This window comes from Podarcis gaigeae, assembly GCF_964106915.1.
Source record: "Podarcis gaigeae genome assembly, chromosome: 4".
NCBI lineage: Eukaryota > Metazoa > Chordata > Lepidosauria > Squamata > Lacertidae > Podarcis > Podarcis gaigeae.
Genome location: NC_139677.1, coordinates 29872515 through 29888964, shown reverse-complemented (window position 1 = coordinate 29888964; position 16450 = coordinate 29872515). Strand labels below are relative to the sequence as shown.

General features: G+C 43.2%; 1 protein-coding gene and 2 long non-coding RNA genes across 5 annotated transcripts in view; 1 reads left to right on the top strand and 2 right to left on the bottom strand.

The window, feature by feature from the left end:
• SH3RF3 (SH3 domain containing ring finger 3) overlaps window positions 1–8868 on the top strand; it is a 208090-nt gene extending 199222 nt beyond the window's left edge. For both annotated transcript variants that reach the window (XM_083735501.1, XM_083735500.1), the window contains one exon: window positions 3630–8868. In XM_083735501.1, the coding sequence (XP_083591627.1) occupies window positions 3630–3798 (169 nt within the window). In that variant the 3' untranslated portion in view covers window positions 3799–8868. The remainder of the gene's footprint in view (window positions 1–3629) is intronic.
• The window catches only part of LOC310843133, a 36650-nt gene extending 21567 nt beyond the window's left edge, over window positions 1–15083 (bottom strand). The window contains exon 1 of the long non-coding RNA XR_014563516.1: window positions 13209–15083. This is a non-coding gene — a long non-coding RNA (uncharacterized lncRNA). The remainder of the gene's footprint in view (window positions 1–13208) is intronic.
• Window positions 3697–10797, bottom strand: LOC310843129. 2 transcript variants are annotated; one of them, XR_014563510.1, is made up of 3 exons: window positions 9368–10769; window positions 5339–8988; window positions 3697–5104 (listed from the first exon to the last, which is right to left on the bottom strand). It is a non-coding gene; the product is annotated as an uncharacterized lncRNA (long non-coding RNA). The 2 variants fall into 2 exon arrangements; XR_014563509.1 differs by lacking the exon at window positions 3697–5104 and having other exon boundaries at window positions 8179–8988; window positions 9368–10797.
• Window positions 15084–16450: the final 1367 nt, after the last annotated feature.

The following is a 16450-nucleotide window of genomic DNA, read 5'->3' as shown; positions in this document are numbered from 1 at the left end:
CCTGTGTTCTCATTGTTTGCACAATAAGCTGCAAATGGAGTTATACAGATGGGCCTCTTAAAACATTACAGATAGTGCTAATTGTACTTTGTAGTGGCTGAGAATTCAGATCCTGATTTTCAGGCGTTTTGATTCCCCGAGTCTTAAATCCGAGAATAACCTCTAATTGAAATAAGCTTAATTATACTCAGCAGGCAAGGTTTTCTAATTGATTTATGAATTAACTTCCATATCACTGGTTTATCTGCACCCCCCCTTAACTGATCATATGGTTCTTTATGCCTATAAATGAGGAATATTAATTACCTTTGCACACTAGGAAGGATAATGTCTAGCCCTGGATCATTTGAGCAGCTACATTAAACACTTGTCTAGAAGTTCATTCCACATCCATTTGTGCTCATTAAGTCACCCAAGTGCTCAGTAGTACAATTTTAAAAATAAAATAAAATACATGTGTGAAGCTGCATTTCACATCTGGCAACACAGTGACGTTTTCATCTCCACACTCAACATGTTTGCTTGTTTGTATTTTACTGTATACATAATTTGTTCAGTTCTATAGATGAAGTAAAGTGCATGAGTGGGTTCAGATGAACAGATTCATATTTTATGCAGCACTTGTGGCTTGACACCCACAAATATATAAAATATGGGAGAGTTAGGCAACTCTAATAAAACACAGCAGGCACAGCTTCATTAAATGTGAACCCCCAAAATTGGAATCCCCTCCAAACTGATGCTAGTATTTTTTACTTGTTTTGTACCCTGAGCCTCGCATTTTGTGCCCACCACCACCTAGCCCAGGCATAGGCAAACTCAGCCCTCCAGATGTTTTGGGACTACAACTCCCATCATCCCTAGCTAGCAGGACCGGTGGTCAGGGATGATGGGAATTGTAGTCGCAAAACAGCTGGAGGGCCAAGTTTGCCTATGCCTGACCCAGCCATTGCAAGAAGCTACCTAACACTCCTTGCAAGAAGGAAAACAATTGTTAATTACTGCAGTGCATTTTGTGGCGCTTCCTAAGCCTTGGGGGTCATTGCTTGTTGTCATTCCTACCTATTAATGGGCTAAATTTTAATTGCAATAAAAGGTAGAGGAATTAATCACACTGATTAATTGTTTGCAGCTTGGAGTAGAATTCAGAGCCGACTGTGCATTTTGTTAGGTATTGTGTATGAAACTAATCAGATAATGAAGCCCAGGGAGGGAATGGCTCGAATTTTCCTTCACTGTAGCACATTCTAGCCTGAATTTATTCCAATTCTATTTTCTTAACACCTGCTTCCTTCCAGTGCTGTTTGCCTAAACATATAACCGCTGTAATCAGCACAACTGAGATAATCCAGTTTCATCACTGCGAGAGCTGTCAGGAAATGCCTAGGAAGTGCTGTTATATGCTTAATATTCCTGGTCCTTATAACACTGTATTTGCCTGGTCTGGCTGATCAATGGAGCAGGACACCCAAGACCCGCCATTTGTGTTATCTTTTGCAAAAAAATTCAAATATGTGAAAACGTTTTGGCAGATAGCAAATCCCTATGTGCCTATGTACACATAAGGTAAAGGTAAAGGGACCCCTGACCATTAGGTCCAATTGTGTCCGACTCATCTCGCTTTATTGGCTGAGGGAGCCGGCGTACAGCTTCCGGGTCATGTGGCCAGCATGACTGAGCCGCTTCTGGCGAACCAGAGCAGCGCACGGAAACGCCATTTACCTTCCCGCCGGAGCAGTACCTATATATCTACTTGCACTTTGACGTGCTTTCAAACTGCTAGGTTGGCAGGAGCAGGGACCGAGCAACGGGAGCTCACCCCGTTGCAGGAATTCTAACCGCCGACCTTCTGATCGGCAAGTCCTAGGCTCTGTGGTTTAACCCACAGCGCCACTATGTACACATAGTATCCCTTTAGATACTATGTAGCCCTTTAGAGTTTTGCCATTTGTAAATTGGGGTGGGGGAAGACACCAATTTATTGTGTTATGAGCTCTGGTTTTCCACATCTGCTTTGAATTGCAGTTGGACAGTTTGAACAGATGCGGAATGCTTCTGCCACTACAATGCACCTAAATTTGAACAATTTGAAGTAAAATAAAATGTTGCATTTCCATTCACCAGGAAGATGGGGTCCAACAAACTCTGCCCTATTTTGCTTATTCCATTATGCACATCCATACGCAGTTGCAAGATTTGAAACCTGGGATCATTTTAGCTAAAATTACTCTAATTGAATAATGCAATTAGTCAGCACTGAAGCAGCATGTCTAAAATAATGTGAACATTCATTTGCAAAATGGCTGAGATTGGCAGTGCTTTGCAAAGTGTAGCAGAACTGCCCATGGCAGTATGATAGACTTTCTCCACAGCTAGCCAGTAGTCCACATTTCAAACCCTATTACTTGCACTGGCACACCCGGAGGAAGTGACAGCCTGATTTACTGGTGAGGGGGAAAGATGACCAGCTTATTTTGGATCGCTCATAAGCAGGGATGTTGGAGAATTCTGTCAAAAATGGAAATGAGAGCAGCAATTGCCAATGTTTGCTTATTCTTCCCGTGTCCAGAACAGAAATCAATCCAGTAAATACAACTGGTATTCACTGTTGGTATCTGCAAATTATATGTAAGAGTGTGTGTGTGTGTGTGTGTGTGTGTGTGTGTGTGTGTGTGTGTTCCCCATTTGCATAGTTTCCTTCACAATGAAATGAATGGGGTGGAATAATTTAATGACAATGTAATTTGTGCCATTAATTGCACAAATTACATAATTTCACCACAGCAGACAGCATGACAAATAACATTTTCGGCAGAAAGTGAACTGCAGCGGAACAGAAACAGGGCTGCTTGCAACAAATACAAGACAACTGCCTCCTTATGTCCCGACTCATGAGCGCTATATTCTACACAGTTCTGCAATCATGTCAAAATACACAGCTTTTCTCCAGGCATTTCAGATAACAATATGATGCTCAACAGTGTTATGGTGACCCCTCCTATGCTTAACCGATGATGTTACACTGTTAGTGAACGGTCATGCATCTGATCCATGATCAGATGCTGGCAGCCACTCCGCTAAAGGAACAGCGAAATGCAAGTATAATAAACAAAAGAAGCCAGTGACTTTTTAAATATATCCTCTTAGCTGAAAAGCAAGGTAGAGATACTCTCTCAATAAATCAGCTTGTGTATTTGCCTGGCAGCTACAGATGACCAGGAATTCTATGCAAGCCTGTGAGCAAGAAACTAAGCAGGCTGCTGGAGCGAAGATGGTCTCTGAGCTGCATCCAGATAGCTATGTTATGGGGCAAAAATAAACGTAAATGCTAAATAAGTAAAATGCAGCAGGCTGCTGAAGGAGGGACGTGCCTCCCTGTCCTTTTTCTGTTACCACCCCAGAGGCTGGTAAAGCATTCTGCAGCCCAGTAACTTTTGACAGCTTATTGATAAAACTGACATAAATATATGCATTGTGTAAGAGTTTCTGGCGTGGGAGCTTTCCACATCATCATTCCCAGCCAACCTATGCGGTTGCTGGTTCCAGATGTAGATCTCTGACCCTTCCACAGAGAAGTAGAGTATATGAACCACCACCTGCAATAAGGTCTACCCTTCTGTCTCTTAAAGGTATCGTGTTGTGGTCCCCTATCCCCCACAAAGCGAAGCCGAGATTGAACTGAAAGAAGGCGACATCGTGTTTGTCCACAAGAAAAGGGAGGACGGTTGGTACAAAGGGACTTTGCAGAGAAACGGCAGGTCAGGCCTCTTTCCTGGGAGCTTTGTGGAGAGCTTCTGAGGGCTTCAGCTCCACGCTTTTTGGACTCGAAGGACCTTTCACAGGAAATTCCATAGCACAAAAAAAAAGAAAGAAAGAGCGAAGGGAAACTTTCCTAATATCCACTGCCATAACAAGAACTGTAATTATTATTATTTCCAAAGACTCCGCAGGCTCTTTGATATTCAGCCCAGGAGATGAGGTCTCTCGCTGTGCTTTCAAACCCACGTACGGTACATACAAGCAGAATTGCTGTAGTCGTGCCTTCCACTCGGAGTCGAAGACTGAGAGGACACACATTCGGGTTGTAACTTAAGCTAAAGTCCAGCCGCCACACTTTGTGTAAATGATAAAGTATGTTTTAAAAAAAAGAGGGGGGGAATTAAGAAACTTGTTATATTGCTGTAATTTATTTGTCTGAGCTGCAGTGTTCTTATTACTGGCCTATGCAAGAGGGACTTGAGTTTCAAGAGGAGTGCAAGGGGGACTCTTGAACTTGTCTGTTTTCCCAGGTGGGGGTAAAGGAAGCTCATGGACGGAACGCAACCCGCTGAAATCTGCACATTGTTCGGCTAGACAGAATTTGGGAGTCCAAAACATTGCCAGCATTCCTTTCTAATAGATACCTCAAAATATTCTGCTTAAGAATACTAGTCAGGGCCTTTTCATACACCGTGCACCCCCAGAAAAATATTGAGAGTAGCGTTCCCAGTGTCAGGTGAGTCAACACTGGAAAAGTGCATTTTCCCACGACTTCCCAACCCATTCTGAAAGCCAAATCCTATGTGTGACAATGGACTGCATGGCCAAGTCACGTCGAGCAGTGTGGACACCACATTGAGACTTTTTCTCTTGTCACTGCATCTCCTGTAGTTAGCTTAATAGCGCATCAAAGATTTCATACGAAGAGCCAACAATCTGATATGCTGGACTGACTATCATCAACTACATGACGTTTTGGTTAGCCGTTACTTTTTCTTTCCTTTGCAGCATTTTAATTTTGATTGTTGCTTTAATGTATTTCAGATAAGAGAGCTTTTATACAATATACTTTTCTAATGCAAGAAATGTTATACATTGCAAACTCCATATAGATAAGGAAAGTCCTACTTCGCATACATAATGGCGCTACTTTTCATTTAAAAACCCAGTTAAGAAATACTTGATTTGGCATATCAAATTAAAAAATTGTTCTCAAGTATGCAAAAGATGTTACTGTTGCCATACTTGCTACTGACATTGAAGCAACTGGGGCCAGGATACAGATAGGACCACAAGCAGAAGAAATCCTTGTGAAACTCTCTGCATCAGGAGTTCCCAAACTGGTCTACAGTGGTACCTCGGGTTAAGTACTTAATTCGTTCCGGAGGTCCATTATTAACCTGAAACTGTTCTTAACCTTAACTTTAGCTAATGGGGCCTCCCACTGCTGCTGCGCCACCAAAGCACAATTTTTGTTCTCATCCTGAAGCAAAGTTCTTAACCTGAAGCACTATTTCTGGGTTAGCGGAGTCTGTAACCTGAAGCGTATGTAACCTGAAGCGTATGTAACCCAAGGTACCACTGTATATACTACCTGTGCTCCATGAGTTTCATTCAGTTGGTCCAGCACGTGTCTATGGATGAAGATGGGAGATCCCATATCCATTGCATCCAATAGACATATTTATTTTTAATTGTATTTTATTGCTCTTATGTCTTATATTCTGTGGAACTCAAATTGTAATACAAAATAAAAGAAGCAATAACAATGCAATTAAAAAAATCATACAGCACTGCAATTGCTACAACAGGCAGAGAAACCGTCAAGTAGCCCCTAGCAATTTCAAATTGTCCATGGGGGGACATTTGGGGGCCCCTGCTCTATGTGGAAGGCTTTGCACAAGCTATGCGTACAAGTAGCTTCGTGAAACAGGCTTACGCACGGGGAAAGTGTACTCTGAATGCACCTCGCGTGAGCTGGTTTCACAAGGAATATTACCTTGATCTGCTTGTGAAAAGCAAATCTCTGGATTCTGGTCAGCAACTGCTATGGAGTGTGACAAAAAGAAGAAGAAGTAAGAGATGGCAAATAGGCAAAGCGATTGAATTTGATCCAAAGACGCATGGGTGGAAGGGAAACAGCTTGCTAGTGGCATTCAGCAAACCCTTACGAAAGAGATCACACAGTGCTATAATAGGCATGCTCCACAGCAGCACTCGTGCTTTCAACTGCAGGAGAACATCTGTGGATTTATGCAAGGCTATTGCATGAGCTGTAAAACAGCTGTGCTGTGAGAGGAAGCCCCACTCCACACCCAGAAGGGCACCTTTGGATTCAACCCATTATTCATTGACTGAATGAAATTCCATTGGTTAGCTCAGATACCTACACATTCATTTATCATCTGTTGTATTAGAAGATACTCCTATGTGTATTTTTGTATCCTTTATTGTCGCTAATGTCAGGCTCCTAAAGATCAAAACCTTTCTATTGCTTGCTCCGTGCAACCAAAGGAGGGAGCGTGGAGTCGGAATCTTAAGAATCACTTAAATATACAGTGGCCTGTTCCTTACACACAAATATATTGTGTCGGAAGCCTCTTCAAAGCATAGTACGCTGTCTAGACAGCGATAATTACTGGAGATTTGGGAGCTTTTCCAGGAGGATTCATTTTAATTGACTTCTACATGGCAATAAAAAGAACACTGCAGGTTCCCGCAAGCACAGAACGCTGGAATTCTTATTTCTGTCTCTGAACATCAGAGAGAAGATGGCTGTAATTACCACTATCAAAATGTGATTTGTTTCTGTAGAAATGTATAGTTCTGAACAGTGTTTGGTTTTCTAACCTGGGTCAAGCTACATAATAATAAAATATTCAGGCAATAGACGCTTCCGGCAACCAAGAACTTAAAGGTGCAATAAATAGGAAGCAAGAAAATAAACCTGTTATAAATCAGTTGGTGACATCTGTTAAAAAAAATTGTCAAAGAGACAGAAGGATATTTTTAGCAATGTCTTTTGCTCGGTTTAATTCAGGCAGTGTATACTGGAAACACCACCCCAAATCTTCCCATTGTTGTAATGTATTACTTTGTCCTGCATAAGCTACGCTCTTCAAATTCTAAGATATGGGCAGAAATCAAGAGACATAGCCCGTTGCTCCTTCAAAATGTAGGGTAATGTTTTTTTACTCTCTTAATTTTAACATGTCAGACTAACAGCCCAGTCCTAAAACTTGCTGGAACAATCATCAGTTACTTGGATAGATAAGACCCATTTCTGATGACACCAGCTCTGAGGGCAGATACTCATACACAAATAATTATGGGGTGCTAGCTATATTCTAGGAAGCCATATTCATTGATGGAAATATTCAGATAATCTCGTATATATAGAAAAGCTGGTACAACAATACAAACAACATGTATTTCATTCGCCAGGGCACACAAAGATTAAAAAGAGGGTATGTGGAAGTAGTACAAGTGAGTTCAAAAACATTTCAGCTGTTACTCAGGTTACTTTCCATCTTCTGTGGGATACTCTAGGTAGAACGTCTAGCTTTAGCTAGAGCTACCCTAGAGCAGACATGCCTAAACTTATTTGGCTCAAAGATTGGAATCGCCCTCAGCCAGCCCTGTGGCACCCACAGGTCAGTGGTGTGGCCCCCCACACTCTCACACGGGCACACTGCCCCCTCCCACAGCAGATCAGCTGACAAGGGAGGCATTGCCACCTTCCTGCTCATCAAATCATCCTTCTGATGACTGGACAGGGAGCCAATTTGCGTCCCTGTCAGATTCGCTGGGCCTCATGCCTTACTAAACCTCTCCAACCCCTGCCAGGGCTGTGTCAACTTTTATGGTTGTTTCTTTTGCCACTGCTACCAAACTTGGAGGGGCTTGAGGGTGGGCCAGGGGAGACCCCCAGTTCTACAGGAGACTAAGGCTCACCTGTGCCTTCCCCAAAGGGGAGTTTACCTGAGGATATCGGCATGCCCTTATTTCCAGCTGTCACTCGTCTCTCAAGCCCGTTTCGATTATACCCCCAACACACACACACACACACACACACACACACACACACACCAGGATCTGCCCTTCTTGTCTCTCCTGTAGATGGGAGTAATTTAGGCACTGGTCTGGCCAGAGTCAGCCTTCTCATGAATTGTCCTGAAGCGCACACTTTGGCCAGCCCATTCTGTTCCCTCCTTCCCATCTACCTCTTCTCATCATTTAAAAACAAATGACACAATCAAGGCAAATCTTAACACTTTTAAATTTTGTTTTCCCTAGAAGATGTTTGGGTACGTGCTTAAGTTCCACCTTAAACTTCAAAATACTCGGGGGGGGGGGAGGGCAAACTGTGTATTGCACACTAAAACATGTAAGAGTGCCATGATGCCATTTGTTTATTAAAAAAAATGAAATAAAGCAAAACTAGCTGTTTCAGGAGGGGCAGTTAGAGGGAGGAAATAGGTAGGGTGTGCAACTTAACCCTTCCCCTGCCTGATGTTTTGTTCCCAATGGCTCCCTACCCAATACAGGATTCCAACCGTGTTTTTGCATGCATCTTTGACACATTCAGGGAAGAGCTGCTTGGGAATGTGATTTGGAGAGGGAATACAGTGGACGGCATAAGGATGGGATGGGTGCTCCCTTCTCTGCCACTTCATTGCTCGAAATCTCGGAAGTGGCTTTGCTGGTTTTTAAAAAATGAACTACAGTACTTTTACATGTGTTAGCGTGTGATGTGTCTGTTACCCTTAAATATAGCTGTAGCATGCCCTGGTCAACTGTGACTTTTGACTTCAAGTGTGAGAATATCTGTGGCCGGCAATGTAAAGTGTCATTTTCCCCCCTGGGGGAAGTAAAAGGGTGATGGAGTATTTTCTTCACCAGCATCTGTATTCAGAACTGAGAAAAGATGGAAGGGAATGGGCAGAGGAAGATGGTTTCTCTTCTGATTTGCTTTGGAATTATTGCAACCAATTGTCTGGACCAAATCCATGTTGGTGCTTCCTTAGTTTGAGCAAGGAAACATTCCTCTCACAAGTAAACAGGGATTAAAGACATTGCGTTCTCCCACTTCCTAAGATACATGGTTTTTTAATAAATAAATAAATAAATCTCAAACAGTTCAGCACAGTGCACATAATTATATGCTTAATACTGAAGACTCTCTACAGTGGACCAAAAATGGTGGCTGTTTGCCATAGTTGTGACAGCCTCTCTTAAGGTAAAGGTAAAGGTACCCCTGCCCGTACAGGCCAGTCTTGACAGACTCTGGGGTTGTGCGCCCATCTCACTTAAGAGGCCAGGGGCCAGCGCTGTCCGGAGACACTTCCGGGTCACGTGGCCAGCGTGACAAAGCTGCATCTGGCGAGCCAGAGCCGCACACGGAAACGCCGTTTACCTTCCCGCTGGTAAGCGGTCCCTATTTATCTACTTGCACCCGGAGGTGCTTTCGAACTGCTAGGTTGGCAGGCGCTGGGACCGAGCAGCGGGAGCGCACCCCGCCGCACGGATTCGAACCGCCGACCTTTCGATCGGCAAGTCCTAGGCACTAAGGCTTTAACCCACAGCACCACCTGCGTCCCTTGACAGCCTCTCTTACATAGTGTCAAAAGAGTTTTGCACGAGTAAGTCAGATGTGAGCATTGTGTACTTCAGCTGTAGATGAAAGGCCAGGATTCAAATAACCACACAACTAGTTCCACGTATCTAAGGCGGCTTCAGAGATGTTTCCTGAACAAATCTCCCTGCCTAGTGCTGTATGGTAAACCACTTTTGAAACCAAGGGGAGCATCAAAGGCAATTTATTGGGGTAGGGTTGCTGTTCAAAGAAAAAAGGCGCAAATCTTCCTAGGCACACAGATGTCCATGCATGCACCTAAAGTTGCTTGTTCTTTGATAAACAAGGCCACCCCTTATCTAGAATTGGTTTCTTTGCTGTGCTCAGAATATAGAGCAGCGAAGTATCTTAGCTCTTGCACAGTGTATTCAGCCAGCCATTCACACAACAACAGCACCAAGGAATCATCACCCTTTGGCAGGGATATTATAGCCACTGTTGTTTTGCCAAAAAGCTTTTGCACATCTCTGTATGAAGGTGTTAATCCATATTCCACAAACTCCACTAGGACAAAACGCAACACTTTGCAAACACATCTTTTCTGAATTCAGTATTTTTAAAGGTTGTGCCACCCACTGGCGGAGGAAGAGGAGGGCAGGGAGAGCGCACTGCCCCCAGCAGCACGATCCCAGTGGGGTGCCATCGCAGCTGCCCCCCTGCCCACGTAGGGTACTATGCCCCCTCAGGCAGCACACCACGCCCCTGGGGTGCACGCCAGCCACGCCCCCGCCTGCTCTCCACACACACCCCGTGCTGGAGCATGAAGCTCCACCACTGGTGCCCCCACATTCACTCCGATCCCAGCATTTGATGCTTAAAAACCCATCCCTCGAATTTCCTCTGAGGTAAGTGTTTCTTTGACTGTTTGAAGCTCCAACAACATTTGAACAACAGATCTTAGTTCTCATCTATCATGGTAGCTTGGAGCAGTCTCCTGTAGTAGTGGATCAGTTTCACATATGTAGCACAAACACAGAATGCAAAAGACAAGGCAGGGATTCTGGATAGTGACCTCTGTGTGGAAAGTATTAGCTCTTCCGGTGGTCCATGTTGATAAACGGCATTCAAAGGACAGGAAGCATGGGGAGGGAGGGGGGAGTGTGTGCACACGCATGTGTGCGTTTCCTAAGACAGCAAATGAACAGAATTGTCCTGGCAGCCTTGTTTTGTAAAATGCCAGGTTTGTTGTACTGGAGAAGGTTTCTGCTAACTGAACAAACCCTTTGTACTTTGCACAGTTCAGGAAAAAAATGGTTTTTGTTACACATGGATGTTAACATACAATTTTGAAAAAACATCAATGGTTATTATGAGTACAAGCGAACTGCAGTTACTGTGTTTCTCATCCTTTAAATAAAATAACCATTAATGTAACCCAAATGAATACGTGTGGTTCTTTTTTAAATTGAATGGAGAGCAATAGAGATTGAAAAAATAAGAGTCAAAGGCCCAATGGGTCAGCCTGTCATGCATGAAGCACCAAATCATTCTATGGTAATACAGGGCCAGGATTTTTGTTCACATGCTCCTCAGTTGCATTCCTGATTTGTGGCAAACCATTGTTTGCCATTACATCAGAACCAGCAAATTATGGTTTGCATAATCAAACCAAGGTTGTAAATCCGATTCAAACCCTGGTGTGATCTTTGTTTTCAGGGCAAACCCAAGCCATAGGTTCAGGAACGGCTCTACCATTAGGCAGAATGAAGCCACCACCTCAGGTGATAAATGCTAATGAGTGAGAAGTAGACAAGCCAAGTGTGCTGCCTGGTCTGTCTTGCGCCTCTTAAGCTAGTCTGCTGCCCTCAGATGCAGTGACATGCTGCCTTGTTACCAGTGTTGAAGTAAGATTCAACTACCAGTCAGGACAGACTTTGAGGATGTAATGGGAGGAGGCATGATCTTGTCCTTTACCTCAGGCAGCAAAATGTTTTGGTCCAACCTGCAGAGTTTTCCAGTTTGGATGTACTGGCAAAATCATGCTTTGCTGCAAACCAGCAAGTCACAAATTAAGAGGCAGGAGGAGAGAGAGGAAGCAAAAGTATATGAGCCCAGTGCTCAGCTATGTAGCACCAAATCATGACTTGGTGCTATATGTGAACTTGATCCAGTTATTCCAAATGTAAGCCGCAAAAAAAAATCCACACCCAAATTTTCTTGCAAAGGGTTGCATTCTGTAATACTTTGGCCTCATTGCTCTTGAAGTTTACTTGTTCAAATCATGGCATTGACCTCTTAATCTACACAAATGCAACCATCACCTGCTGTCTGATCCTTGGAACTGGAGATGCCTAGGGACTGAACCTAGAACGTGTTGCATGCAAATCATGTGGCTCTACCGCCGAGATCTCTTTCCTCCCCAATTTCTTTCCAGATTTATTTGAATGGTGCACATAAGGCATATTTATGAATGCCTATCTTTTAAATTCTATTCATTTCTCTGCACATCTGGCCTGAGCCCCATCAGTATCAGCCTGTTAAAATTGTTCCCGAGGATTAGACTGACATCCTAGGGCCACCATCAATGCTCCATTTAGCATCCATAGGATAGCTCAGGAAGGTGTTTACACCGGGAAAATTCCCCTTGGTGCGATTTGCGAGAGCAGCCTCTGTGAAGGGATACTGTCAACTTCATAGGATTCACTACAAGACACCAGCCATTTCACATGTCTGGACCTAGGGGGTCTATTCTAGGAAATGTCTTGGGAATGTTATGCATTGGAGAGAGAAACTAGGTCACACAGCAGTATGAAAAGTAAGAGGCTCTATGGTGTAGAGACTACACACAGAGACTGCAACAAGAAAACTGAAGCTGGATGCAGTTAGTTTGCAGAGCTTTGCTTCCAGGGACTGGAGAGCCTTGAAGTCTTTTTATTTTTTCTCGGAACATTCCAGTTTGTTTTCAAAAAAGAACGCCATGCCTATTTCTAAACTTTCCTGGAAAAAAGGATCCGGCATTTGTGGTTTTTTCACCGTTCCATGAGCCCTTCCTGACCTCAGCGGCTCTTTACAACATGGCAAAACTGGCAGAGGTAATGCTGGGTTACTCCGTGCCAAGTCAAATATATGATCTGTACACTAGCAAGAAAGCCAGTGCATGATAACAGTTTGAGGGGAAACCCCCATTCTTCACATTGCAGACATCCATCTAGATCCTTAAATTATTTTCAGAATATTTACAGATTGATTTGCAGCTCCTGCTTGGGGGAAACAAACCATCGGAAGTGTGAGGAAGGTGATTTGAACACATACACCAGTGCATTCATGATGTGTTTTCAAGACCTACCTTATTCCCGTGAATGCAATATGTTTTAACTGTGTGGGTTTGTTTTTAGTTCTGAATGTTAAATTGTGGTATCCCACCCTGAGGCCAGCTGGTGAAGGGCAGGCAATTAAATTAATAAATAATTCCCAGGGCAGAAAATGTATGTTCATGACACTTTCCGTATCGGCCTAAATATAAGCCTCATCTTTTTCTTCCAAATTCCGACCATGAAAAGTTAAAAGTGCAGCTTAAATTCACGACCTTACAAATATTCGCTGCTGAAACAGAAATACGGTAAAATGGAACAGGTGTGAGTGCCTTCAGAATTTTAAGGGAGCGGCTTATATTCAGGTATTGTCTTTTTGTCTTTCTTTCCCCTTTGAATTTTAAAGGTGCGACTTATATTCAGGTCCGGCTTATATTCAGGTCAATATGGTATAAAGTCTTATCACCCCCGCCTCCTGCTCACTGTGTACCCAATCTTGAGTCTGAGCCTCTTCCAGCTCCTTGCCTTAGGACCTTCACTCTCACCCTTTGACCTAGACTAACCTCTCTCAGCCTGTCTCTGTTTGCCTACCCAGTTCTCCTGCAGACTGACAACCTGCTCAGCTTTCTTTCCTGTGCATCATCACCGGTGTCTCCTCTAGATACTCCTTTCATTCAGAGGAGCCTCGTCTTTGTGACGGCCATTCCTGGGGCCAACGGTGATAAGAGCGACCCTTTATCGACTCCCGGGCTCCATAAAAACTGCAGACAGAAAGCTGGTTTTTATAAGATTCTTTTTCTTTTTTTTTATTTCCTCCGATAATTGTCTGGGATCTACGTTAATGGAAATGTAAATCGACTGCCACTGTGCTAAATGACAATCAGGTTTTGTTTGACAGAGCTGAAAAGTATCTTATTGAGAACGTTGGCACCAAACAATCTAAATGCAAATTTAGGTGGGGTTGGGAGGAGGGTATTTTAACTTTTGATGAGGTTATTTGATAATGTGGGAAGGTGGAATTGGCTTCCAGTTCATAAAAATCATCAATGTGCATAGCAGTTCAATGACAGAGGTCAGCCTTTCTGTATTATTTTAAACGAACTGGATTAAATTATTCTGTTTTCATTTTCTATTACACATCATTTAAGAAGCAAAACAAGTGTTGAGGAATATTACCCATATTCCAGCAATATGCAAACTTGAAAGGTAATCCCGGGAAATTACAATGTACCCCCCTCTTTAATCCTGTTATTTCTAAATCCTGGTCTGTCATATCTGCTTTCTGTACACAATGAGCACAGAGAAATCCTGTGCTCATGACATACTCGGCTTCTCAGATTAGCAGGTGCGTATTTTCACAGACACGGTCAAATCAATTTGCAGAAACACATTTTGACTTGCCTCTTCCTATAGCGATAACAGGGTCACTTGCAGCTACCAGCTTAGTATCAGTCCTAAGGTAGGATCTCACCCCATCACACATAGAATAATAACAGAGTTATTTTCTACACTCCCCCCCCCCCCCGTTAACTTCGTCTTTAAGGTTTCATAGGACTATCTGTTGCTTTTGCTGAAAAAGACTAACAGGGCTACCCCTCTGTTAATACATTAACTTTGTGGGGAGAGTAATTCATTCGTAAGCATTTGTTGATGGCATAGATACATACACCCATTGTGAGCTACGATACATGTAAAAAATAAAGTGTATTTCCACATCACCGGGCAGCAAAACAGAATAGAGACGTGTGGCAGAAGGGAAAATACCTGATGAGAACAAATGTCAGAATGGGTTTAGGCACATGTGTGCATCCCTAGTATACAAGCAAATAACTTTGCCAAGCTTTCTTCTAAATGCAATTGGCAGGTACAGTGGAGTCTTCTTCATCAGGACCACAGCAAGAAGGCTCTGTTTATATTCCTAATCCCTACCTGCTGTGATCCCAAACTCTACCATCGCCCCTCCTCCACTGCTGTATTTTTTTTAAAGCACCAAAATACTGGAATTTGGCCCTAAGTTAAGCATGCCATGTGCACTCACACTACAAAGAGCTCATAAGCCACCTATTCTCAGCAGCCAAGAGCACCCTAGCTAGATGCTGGAGGGATCTGTCAGCAGTGAACATGGACTACTAGTACCAAACTGTCTGGGAAACAGCCTTACTAGACATAGCTGTCAACTTTCAGATTTGAAAATAAGGGATCAGCAGCCTCACCAGTCCCAGGGACAGTCTACGGGATATCTAAAAATCCGGGATAGCAGTGGGAAGCAGCGGGAAACGGCACTGGAATAAGGGAATTTCCCGCAAAAAAAGGGAAGGTTGACAGCTATGCTTACTAGAAAAGCTAACCAACAAACTGAAACTGGCACAGGAACAAATAAAAGAGGACGCCTTCACCCTAGTGTGGCTCCCCTTTATTACACACACAGCCCAACAGGACAGCAAGGAAAGGGCAAAACTACCCAGACCCATGCCCGGGACAAGTGGAAAACTGCTTGGACCCATGCTTTCTACGTATGAGACAAGCACAAAATCAGGTGATTTTTTTAAAGCTGAATTAGCAAGGAGACAGCTCTGCACCTCTATGTAAACCTACAACCAAAATTTTGCTGCAGTGCAAATGAGAGGGTGTTCCTCCCTCTGGAAGTTAAGGACAGGTGCATGTCATGAGTTGCTTTGCCTCATTACTGAACCATGAATCCAGACAGACAACGCAATTTGAAATCCCAGTCAGCACAGACTCTTGTTTTGCCCTGAGCGAACCCATAAGAAATCTCCAAGGAAACAATTTCATCTTTCCTCTCACCCCAGTCACCTTTACAGCATGGTGCAGAGATTGTAAATAACAAACACGGACATTTCTAAAAATTATAGTGGCTACAAACTGTCCCTACTTTTTTTTTTTTTTTTTTTTTTTGGTTCAGCAGAAACAAGTAAGTGAATGCTCAAGGTGTCATGAAATGGTAGGCAGGCAGAGAAAACGACCCACCCTTTCCAAATTAACAGGTTTACCATACCCACTGAGTCAATCCCCCATCTCCTACTACCCTTCTGAGAAAAACCCCACCCCACCCTCCCACTGTATATATAAGGGTCTGGTGACTTCTGTTTCAGTGTATCTGAAAGCTTATACCCAGAACAAACTTAGACTCTAAGGTGCTACTGGACAATTTTTTTATTTTATTTTTTACTTATTTCCAAATTAACATTGGTGCGGGGTTGTCTGTCTCTATTACAAATACTGACTCCTGGGCTATCACTGAGCTATTAATACTGCTATCACTGGGCTATTAATACTGCCTTCGTAGGGAAAGCCCATAGTATTTATTACAGTCTTTTTTTCAAGGCAGCAGCAAGAACATTTAAAAATAACCGTGTAAATAAAGGTGCCACTCTCCAATATATAATATGGAACAGTGTTTCTGCTAAGGTGAGCCCGCCAACCCGTTGTTCTTTTGAGTTTACAGTTAACATGAAAAGCTCCTTTTTATTTATGTAAGAGCTTACTTATAACCAGTTTTAGATGGCAAAGGAATTTGAAACCTTTTTTGCACTGGCAGGCGATTGGATTGTGCAGAGATGTCCCTGCCAATCTTTGCCTTCAGAGAGAGAGGCCATACGAGATTGTAGCCAGATTGTGGCGCACATGATCAATATCTGCACAGTAAGCAGTCTGGGCATTTTCCTCCACGGAGAAACACATTATCTAGTACAGAATGTTGGGTCGCAACATACAGTTGGCTCTTTTGCACAAAATAACAGAAGGATCTTGTTGTCCATGCACAGACCTTCCGGGCAACATGCAT